The 9,351-nt window shown below is 47.9% G+C and overlaps 1 protein-coding gene across 1 annotated transcript; it reads left to right on the top strand.

Moving 5' to 3' along the window:
* The first annotated feature begins 3,271 nt into the window (after positions 1–3,271).
* DRG1 (developmentally regulated GTP binding protein 1) lies at positions 3,272–8,504 on the top strand. Its single transcript, XM_064168412.1, has 9 exons — positions 3,272–3,385; positions 3,564–3,687; positions 4,337–4,512; positions 4,868–4,937; positions 5,490–5,659; positions 6,399–6,529; positions 6,737–6,904; positions 7,817–7,939; positions 8,389–8,504. The coding sequence occupies exons 1-9, from the start codon at positions 3,344–3,346 to the stop codon at positions 8,486–8,488; spliced, it is 1,104 nt and encodes a 367-aa protein (XP_064024482.1). The 5' UTR covers positions 3,272–3,343; the 3' UTR covers positions 8,489–8,504.
* Positions 8,505–9,351: the final 847 nt, after the last annotated feature.

Raw genomic sequence — 9,351 nt, 5'->3', positions numbered from 1 at the left:
TTTCAGAAAGAATTTCACAATTTGTCACAGAGCAGTGCTATGGAAACATGAAAGTTTCAATCATTCCATGGTAAATGCACATTCCTCTTGGGCCAAAATAAAACTGAGGCACCAGAAAAGGAAATGACTTGCTCAGAATTCATGAGTCAGCAGGACTGGAGTGTGTTGAATATGAATGTTGGAAACCCATTTTTGCTACAGCCCTCCATCATTCAGATCTTGCTAATGAGGTATGTGCCATTTCAGTCACATTCCTGTCATTCTAGCTTGATGGAACAAACACTCCTGTTTGTTCCCAACCACGGATTCCATACCGTGTTATGTTTCTTGATTATTTGATGAGACAGCCTTTACTTCAGATGCAGCCTGCCTGCTCTTTCTGAACACCCTATGGAATATTGCATTCCTTATCCAATTAGAAATATTATTGGCAAAGTGCTTGTGTTATCTGCTTTCAGTTTACCCGTTAGTAATTCGTAGGACTACTTTCATCATTTGGGTCTTTCACTCCTCATGTATTCTGTGCTGACACAGTAAGCAGTTGCCACCTGAGAGACTGACTCTGCAGCTATTGTGCCATTCACAGCCTTTGGAAATGCACCCTCTTACAGCTGCTGCAGGTGTCCCAAACCGAGTTCTCTCCATTTAGCCCGGTACGCAGACACTGTAATCAAAACATGGCAATCCCCGTGCTCCAGCTCCCATCAGCACCCAATATAAAGCTCAATTAACCTTTTTAGTAGATCTCTGTCTCTTGCATCTCCTTTCATCTTCTCTCAGGTTCCACTGGGGTTTTTTTTCCTCTATTGACATTGTGTCCAGATTTCTATTAATATTTCCCCTGATTTTTCTCTTCTCTGACTAACCTTTTTCTAATGGTTTTCCATAATTTGCACTCCATCTTCTAGGCTTGACTGTTGTCCTCAGAGGACATCATATCAATGCCCAGCTTCTTGCTTTGCAGTCCCTTTCTCAGGTGTCACACCTAACTTCCCATGGTCATAACCACTGTTTTCCAAGTGCCAGATCACAGAAAACACCTTTCTGTTTAAAAATGCACAACTTAACCCAGTAAACAACAGTAACTGCACTCCATTCTCTGCTGGACAAGCCTTTCTGAAGCTTACCAATTAGAAAGTGTTCATCTGGGTAAGAAAAAAATCAGACAAATTTTCCCTATTAAACTCTTAGTACCTTCAGGTAGTAAGGACAATACTCTGCATTGAAAGCAGTTTTTAGGTGCCTAAATTCCTTGTAGGATCTTTGCTTGAGTAACTTTCTGGAAAAAAAGGAATTTAAGGACATATACTGAGCAGATGAGCATTACAAACACTACAAATACCTAAACCAGGAAAACAAAAAACACTCAGTAAGTAAACTTTCAAACCACATCTTCTACTGACATCTTCATTTGTTCAGTCAACACTTGGAAAAATGTTTTTTAATTAGACTCAATATGTGGGATTTGGAGTGAGTTTGTAAGAAAAGCTATTACTGTCACCAGCAGCTAGCTGTTGTCTACTGCAAAACCAGAGGTGGTCTTAAACCCTGACTGAGAATTCAGGATTTGCATTTTTTTCAGTGTTTGCCCTGTTGCTAGAAGGGACCACTAACATGATCTGGTTGTACAGCTGAATTTAGCTGAGGCATAAACAACTCCAACTCCATCTGAACTAAGATGGAAAAAAAATCTCTCAGGACTAAATCTGCTCTTCTTTGTTGAAAATGGATATTGTTCACAAGGAATAATTAGAAAACCATGGTCAAATATACAGTGGTGGGTGCCTTTATCTTTACCCTAGCTTAGCTGTGCTAACATTACCAGGAATAGTAACCCCCTTTTATTTGAGATTCTATTTCAGTGAGCTTGTATTAACGACAGTTCTGAAGAGTTTATGACATGAAAGGCTGTTCTTTTTGATTAACGCAAGACAAGCACGGGATGTGCAGAGGCAAAGACAGAAAACAGCAGTGTATTTTCCTTTGCACTGTCTCTCCTTTTCTTTTTACTGCGTTAAAGAGGACTTAACAATCCATAGCAATTCTATTGCCAAATTGTTATATAGTGAAACGTTGTCAGTGACAGGATACTCAGCATCCTGTGGGAAGATGTGCCAGGTGATTCTGCAGTTGCCATTATAAACACTCCTACCCTACGGGTGCAAGAGACCGTATTTTTACTGTACAAACACGGCAAGACTGACATTTAGATGCATCATGTAAACCAGCCTTTGCAGTAAATTGGGACCGAAAAGCCTTCCCGAAGGGGTACTAAACGTGGAGAAAAACGTTTCTCTAAATGATGCTAATTCAGACAAAATAGGACAGGGAAACAAACGCCGAGACTCTAAGATCCTGAAAATATATATAAAAAACTTTCTTCCTGTAGCAAAAGTACTTTTTGTTCCAAATCTGTTTGGCTACTTGTGATATTGTCAGGAGATGGAGTTTGAAGGGGCCATAAACCGCCCATCTAATTAGCCAGCATTCAACAGGCACTTAGATATGTCCCTGGGGCAAAATGGTATGGTCTGGGCGCAGCTGAAAGGAGCAGTGAGAAAGCTTCAGCATGGAAGTCCACGTTTTAAAAAACATCAGCAAGAGGCTTTCCTGCGAGCAGTGCAGCAGCTCTGCCAGGGTCAGCAGGGCTCTGCTATACTTCACGCACATCTACACACCTGGCGATGGGCAGGACTGCAAGCTGAACACAAGGAGGACGAGGGCAGCGGCAGATCTCCGCGTACGTCCAAGCCTCCAGTTTAACCGGAGGGAACGGCAGACGCCTCGTCACCCTCACAGGCAGCGAGTGCCTGGCCCACACGCGGGCCTCTGCCACACCTGCGCGCCACTGGCCTCACCACGCAGCCCTTTCCCCTGCCGGCACACGCTCTGGCACAGTGACTCTCGCAGATGCGCACACAGAGCTTCAGCCTCACGCCGGCTGCTGCCCTCGATGCCACAACTGCGGCCCTGCAGTCTCCCACGTGCAGCCCCTCAGCCTCACAATGGCCATTCCCCCCTTCATCTCCTCACCTCTGCTCACTTCAGTCACTCATGCTGATTCCTAGACCCCCACAGCTGTCTCAGCCCTGCGCTCTCCCGCACACGCTCGGGTGCCGCGCACGGCGCGGGTGTGCTGCGCTCTCTGCCGCTGCCAGGGGGCGCTGCGGCGCCTGCACCCGGGTCGCGCGGGCCGTCGGGGGCGCGCGCGAGCTTTTTCCCGCCGCCGCTGCGGCGCGCGGGCGGGGCGTCTCGCGAGCGCTGGGGCCGCAGTGCGCCTGCGCCGGGCCGGTTCCGGCCCCAGGAGCGGGGGTGCCGGTGGCGGCCGGGACTTACCGCCACCATGAGCGGCACGCTGGCCAAGATCGCGGAGATCGAGGCCGAGGTAAGGCGCCGGCCGCCTCCCCGGCCGGGAATGAGCCAGGCATCGGATGGCCGCCGTGTCTCTCCGTGAGGGGGTGACAAAGCCCTGCCGGTTCCGAGGCCCAGCGCGGGAGCCCAGGGGCCGTGCGGCCCGGCAGAGCCCTCCCGGCGGTGAGTCTTCGGTTCCGTGCTTTTTTCAGATGGCCCGGACGCAGAAGAACAAGGCCACGGCTCACCACTTGGGGCTGCTGAAGGCTCGTTTGGCCAAGCTGCGTCGAGAGCTCATCACCCCCAAGGGCGGCGGCGGCGGCGGCCCCGGGGAAGGTGCGTTGTGCTGGCGTCTGGCTTCGGCCGCCTCTGCAGAAGTGGCCGCTCCACGCTGCCCGAGGGCGGGCCGTGTGACAGAAAGCCAGCTAACCGGCGTGGCTTGTCGTCTTAAGTCGTGTCGGCTGCCTGCTGAATAAATCACAGCATCTTTCTCTCTCCTCCACAGCAGTGCCAGACTTTACCGTGGTTTGTGGCCCCCTGTGGCGTGTGGCCCGTGTTGAGGTGTAAACGAAAGGGCTTCCATATGTTGAGTAATAAAGTCTTCTATTTGCAGATATTGTAGGTGTTGTCCATGAAAAAGCATCTTGCAGCAGCCTCCTGTTTTTGTAGATAAAGACATGAATTGTGTAAGCTGCAGTGCCTAAAGGGAATGCTCCTCTTAGACTCAAGTCAGGTATAGCCCACTGAGAAGCTTTGCAGCCTGCTCTTCACTGACAGGTACATGCTTTGGAGTGTTAGACAGACAAAGTGATGCCAGGCAATACAGATTGTGAACTCTGTATTTCATACTGACACCCTACTTGTTGGGAAGCCTACCTGGCCTTCATTCAGGCAGTGTTAAAGGTAATAGCAGGGTGGGTGCTCAGAGCCTTAGAAGATAGAAAATGTCAAATTTTAAACAAGTATTTTTGCTCCTTACTTGCAGGTTTTGATGTTGCAAAGACAGGTGATGCCCGAATAGGGTTTGTGGGTTTTCCATCAGTGGGGAAATCTACTCTTCTAAGTAACCTTGCTGGTGTGTACTCTGAAGTGGCAGCATATGAATTCACCACTCTAACTACTGTGCCTGGAGTCATTAGATACAAAGGAGCAAAGATACAGGTGAGATCTTCTGTGTCTGTGAGGATAAGATGGTACATATGGATGCAGTGGTCTTGTGGCTGAATGGCATAGCCTGATGTGAACAGGTCAGAAGTGTTTGAGAATACACTGAAAGTGTTTCTGTGAGGTGCTTGTACTCTGCTTTCTGTTGTTCCCTGAGCAGAAATGGCTGTGGTGGTTGTTGTGTTCTGTCTGAGGTGATGTGTTCCGGTAGGGCAGGTGGGATAACAGTAAGAGTAGAGAGGAGGCTGTTGTCCCTTGCTCTGTTCAGATTTGCAGTAGAGTCAGCTGGTTTAAGGGAAAGGTAAAATTGGCATTTTTCTCACAAGCTGCTTCCCTTCCTCTGAACAAATAGCTGCTTGATCTCCCAGGAATTATTGAAGGTGCCAAGGATGGTAAAGGCAGAGGACGACAAGTCATTGCAGGTGAGCACATTAGAGCTGGAGGCAGCACTCTATCATGGCTTCAGTTACTGCAGCTCATGAGAGTGAAGGGGTGAATCCCCACTCCTGATGTTTGAAAGGTGAGGTTTGTGCTGGAATTGAACTGCCTGCTGGGAAGCAGTAGCCATTCTCATTTTGGTCTCTTTGCAGTGCTGGCCTTATGCATTTGCTGAGTTTCTGCTCTGCATTGAGACTGCAGCGAGAATATATTACCAGTCTGGATGGCAGATCTGATCCTATCCCATATTAAACAAGGCTGCTGTCTTCATTTCTTTACTTAGCTTGCTGTTACCAGTCTGGATTTTGAATGCAAACAGGAAGAAAGATTTTTCCAGCCTCTGTCATCGTGAAAAGATGTGAGGATCTGACTGTCAGTAATGCTTGGCCAGCACTGCAAACTTCAGTTTGGAATTTAGAAACAAGAAGTGTGCTGGCCTTCGGGCGTTTGATAGTGTCATTATCAGTGCACTGTGCCATACTTTGTGTTGTTTTGTCTACTGTTTCAAGAGATGACTTTGTTTTTGTGGATCTTAGTTGCTCGAACCTGTAATCTCATTCTGATTGTTCTGGATGTGCTGAAACCCCTTGGTCACAAGAAAATCATTGAGAATGAACTGGAGGGATTTGGAATTCGTCTGAATAGTAAGCCTCCCAACATTGGCTTTAAAAAAAAGGACAAGGGAGGCATTAACCTGACAGCCACAGTAAGTTGGAAGTTTTCTTTAACTAAAAAAATCTGGAAGAGGCATTTGCAGTTAATGATATTCCTGGGACCATTCCTGTGCTGTGACCTCTTTAGAAGATGAACTGCTGTGCTGTGCCATAGTCAGTGACTTGTCCTGGGGACCATCCCTACCTGTCCTAGGAGCTTGACCACCTCCTTACCCTCAGGTCACAGGCATGGCTGCTTTCCAACAATTCTGAGGCCCAAAGGGAAGTGTACAAAAACTGCCTCTCGCCTGCGGACTACAGTGCTCTGCTGGAGAAGGCTGCTTGGAGCTCCAGGCTTTCCAGCCTCAACTATTCACTTCCCATTTACAACTGGATCGAAATAGAAATAGGTAGCAAAACAGATATCAAAGCTCAGAACTCTGCCCTGGGGTCGAAGGAGGTAGTGTGTAGCCTGGGCACTGAACCCACTGTGGGTTTGTACTGCAGCTGGTTCCAGATGGACAGGAAACACTACTTCTGACAGGCCTGATTGCAGCTGACAGGCCTGATTGCAGCTGTCGGTGGGGCCTTAGTGTAAATAAATCTGTTAGGATTTCAATCCCTTTTCCCACTCCAGAGGCTAACTGGTAAATACCAGTCAAGTCCGGTAACCTACCATGCAGCTGTTGTGCCTAGTACTGTGCATGTGGATTGCTAGGTGATAGTGTTAGTAATTGTGATGCTTGCTTTGAGTGCAAGCTCTGCAGTCCTTAATGCTGTGTACACATTCAGTGCCCTCAGAGTGAGCTGGATACTGAAACAGTGAAGAGCATCCTGGCAGAGTATAAAATCCACAACGCTGATGTCACGCTGCGCAGCGATGCCACTGCTGATGACCTGATCGACGTGGTTGAAGGAAACAGGTACTGCTGGGCCCTGACGTTGGGACACCTGCAGCTGCTGTTAGAAAGGAAAGAAATGTCTCTCAGGTTTGCTTCTCACAGAAGCTAAGCTAACAACGTGCTGTCCACATAGGGATGTCACCTTGGAAGGGCCAACGTTTCTCTGTCAGGGAAGGGAGCGGTGTGGTGCTGCCAGGCTGCTGTGACAGTGTTTCCTTCTCTCCCCAGGGTTTACATCCCATGCATTTACGTCCTAAATAAAATTGACCAAATCTCCATTGAGGAGCTAGATATTATCTACAAAGTGCCCCACTGTGTACCGATATCTGCTCATCATCGCTGGAACTTTGATGATCTGCTGGAGAAGATCTGGGACTACTTGAAGCTAGTACGAATGTGAGTCTCCGTTTCTGCCTTCTGCAGAGCTGAGCGTGTGGCTGAGGCCTAAGGATGTCTGCAGGGTGGCTGAATGCTGATGAGTTTGCAGTGGTTTTCTCCTAGCTAAGAATGGCTAGTGGAAGCTGGCTGGTGGCACTGCAGTGCATCAGAAGTGCTTCTCTTGTCTGCTGGGTGATGCACAGTTTAACAATCACAAGTGCTCTTTGGCATTTGTAGGGAAATTCAAAGAGGATCTTGTGAAACCAAGCCCGAAGCACATCTTAAAAGTTCCCAAAACCACAGAATTGTAGTCAACCCTGGCAAACCTGTGAACCTCAGAGGTGGTATTCTTCTCAGTGTCTCTTAACAGAACTGAATGTAGTTCAGCATTTCAGGTTCACCTCAAGACTTATACTGCATTTCCTTGGACGAGTTTGTGAATGACCATCTGAACACTTGGAGCAACTGCTGCCTTCTAACCATGCCTGTGTTCTTGTGACAATACCCAGTCTCTTGTGAGAAGGGCTTTAGTATGTCAGGGTATCTGGGCTGCAAGCTGTGTCAGATATTTTCCTAGAGTAGGTTGTGCTTTTCACCTAAAGCCCCTTGGGAGCTGGGCCCATGATGCTGTAGGTGTTCTTGCCATCAGCTTTTCCCACTTGGCTGGGTTTTTGAGCAATGAACAGGAAGCTCCCTGGTGATAAGCCTCTGCAGTTAGAAGGAAAACCTGCTGCACCCACTGGCTGCCCAGATACATTTCCAGCTTAAAGACATCAAACAATTTGCAGAGTATCTGCTGTCAGCACTGAAAGAGGAGAACCTGGCACCAGTGCCCAGCATGATAGTGCAAACGGCCAGTGAAATTTCATGATGGGTTGACAGGAGAGTTTGAGGGTTTGTTATTGACTGACTGTTCCCTCTGCCTCACAGCTACACCAAACCTAAGGGACAGCTCCCAGACTACACCTCTCCTGTGGTACTGCCTTACTGCAAGACCACAGTGGAGGATTTTTGTATGAAGATCCACAAAAATCTCATCAAAGACTTTAAATAGTAAGTATTATTGTAACAGGATAGTGTACAGGGATTAGGAAATAATCGGCTGCTGCTGCTGCTGCACACTTTCATTCTCTTGTAAACTGGAAGGGAAAACAGGATTATTTATGGAGTAACCTGCCTGTGACAACGAATACTTAAATTACTTTATCTGATGTTTCTGTGCTCTTTCCTGGAGGAAAATGTTTTCCTTTGTATTTGAAAGTAGCACTAGATGCAGCATCACGGGCCCTTGTCCAGGATGCAGAGTACTTGGGATGACTTCATGCTTTGTTTTGCTCTGCTTGTGTTCTGGGTCACAAAGGCCACTCGCCCAGGTACTTGCAAAGCAAAAATAGCTCCGAGGCGTGTCTGACTGTGGCAGCTTGGTGACAGAAATAGCTGCCGAGTGCATGCTACCCTTGTTTGAGTGCTATGCCTTTGAAACGGGGTTTTTCTTCTTTCAGTGCACTGGTCTGGGGCTCCTCAGTTAAACACAACCCTCAGAAAGTTGGGAAAGACCACACTCTTGAAGATGAGGATGTTATTCAGATTGTGAAGAAATAAAGGTGTTCTTACAGCCTTTGCTGGTGTGGTTTAAATCTGTCACTGGTTGTAGGTGCAAGGAACAGACCATTTCCATCCACCTTCAGCACTGTTTTTTAGAGTAGTTCCTTGGGGCCTGGTGAAACTGGTGTAGGGCAGTGCCCCATTCTGGCAGAACATGCACCTGAGCAGCTCAGGGGAAGTGACTTTGCCAGGACAGCATCTTACAGGGGTCCTGTGAGGCCGGGGCCAGGTCTCTGCTGTGTGAGCAAGCTGGGAGGAAGTTCACACAGCACCAGTTGGGCTCTTCTACATTAGAGCAAAACATGGGCAGCAGAGGCTGAAGGACACTGTATTGCACAAACCAGTGCTGGAGGACAGGGACTTCTAGCTGCCCCGATCCAAAATGTGCTTGTTTGGATACCTGAAGGCTATTAATAGTCCTGCAGTTGTGGCAACAGTAGGCTCTGTTCACAAGCACTCAACTCCTGCAGCTTCTATGCTGGCAGAAGGGAGATGTTTGCATTTTACTGTATTAAAAACTTGTAGTCATTCACTGTCTTAAAAGAATTTCCTGCTCAGAGAGGTCAAGTAGGTTACCCAGGAGAAGCAGGCCACCCTAAAAGCAGCAGGTTTGAGGCTCTTTAACAGAAGTGAACAAAGTTGTAGCTTTGAGAGAAAGAGAAAGCTTAACAAATGTGTTGGCCTGTCCTGCACAAGAGAGGGAAGATGTGCTCTGGGGGCAGAAATGCTCTCAAGGCACCACACAGCACAGACGTGCAGTGAGTTCAGACACCCATTCAAATGCTGCCTGCTTGCAACAGAGCTTGGTAAGAAAAGATACAAGCCTTGATTCTAGTCTGTGGCCCCACTAGGAGTGATAA

The sequence above is a fragment of the Pogoniulus pusillus genome, chromosome 30 (genome assembly GCF_015220805.1).
Source record: "Pogoniulus pusillus isolate bPogPus1 chromosome 30, bPogPus1.pri, whole genome shotgun sequence".
Lineage (NCBI taxonomy): Eukaryota > Metazoa > Chordata > Aves > Piciformes > Lybiidae > Pogoniulus > Pogoniulus pusillus.
This window is presented reverse-complemented; position numbering and strand designations above follow the sequence as displayed.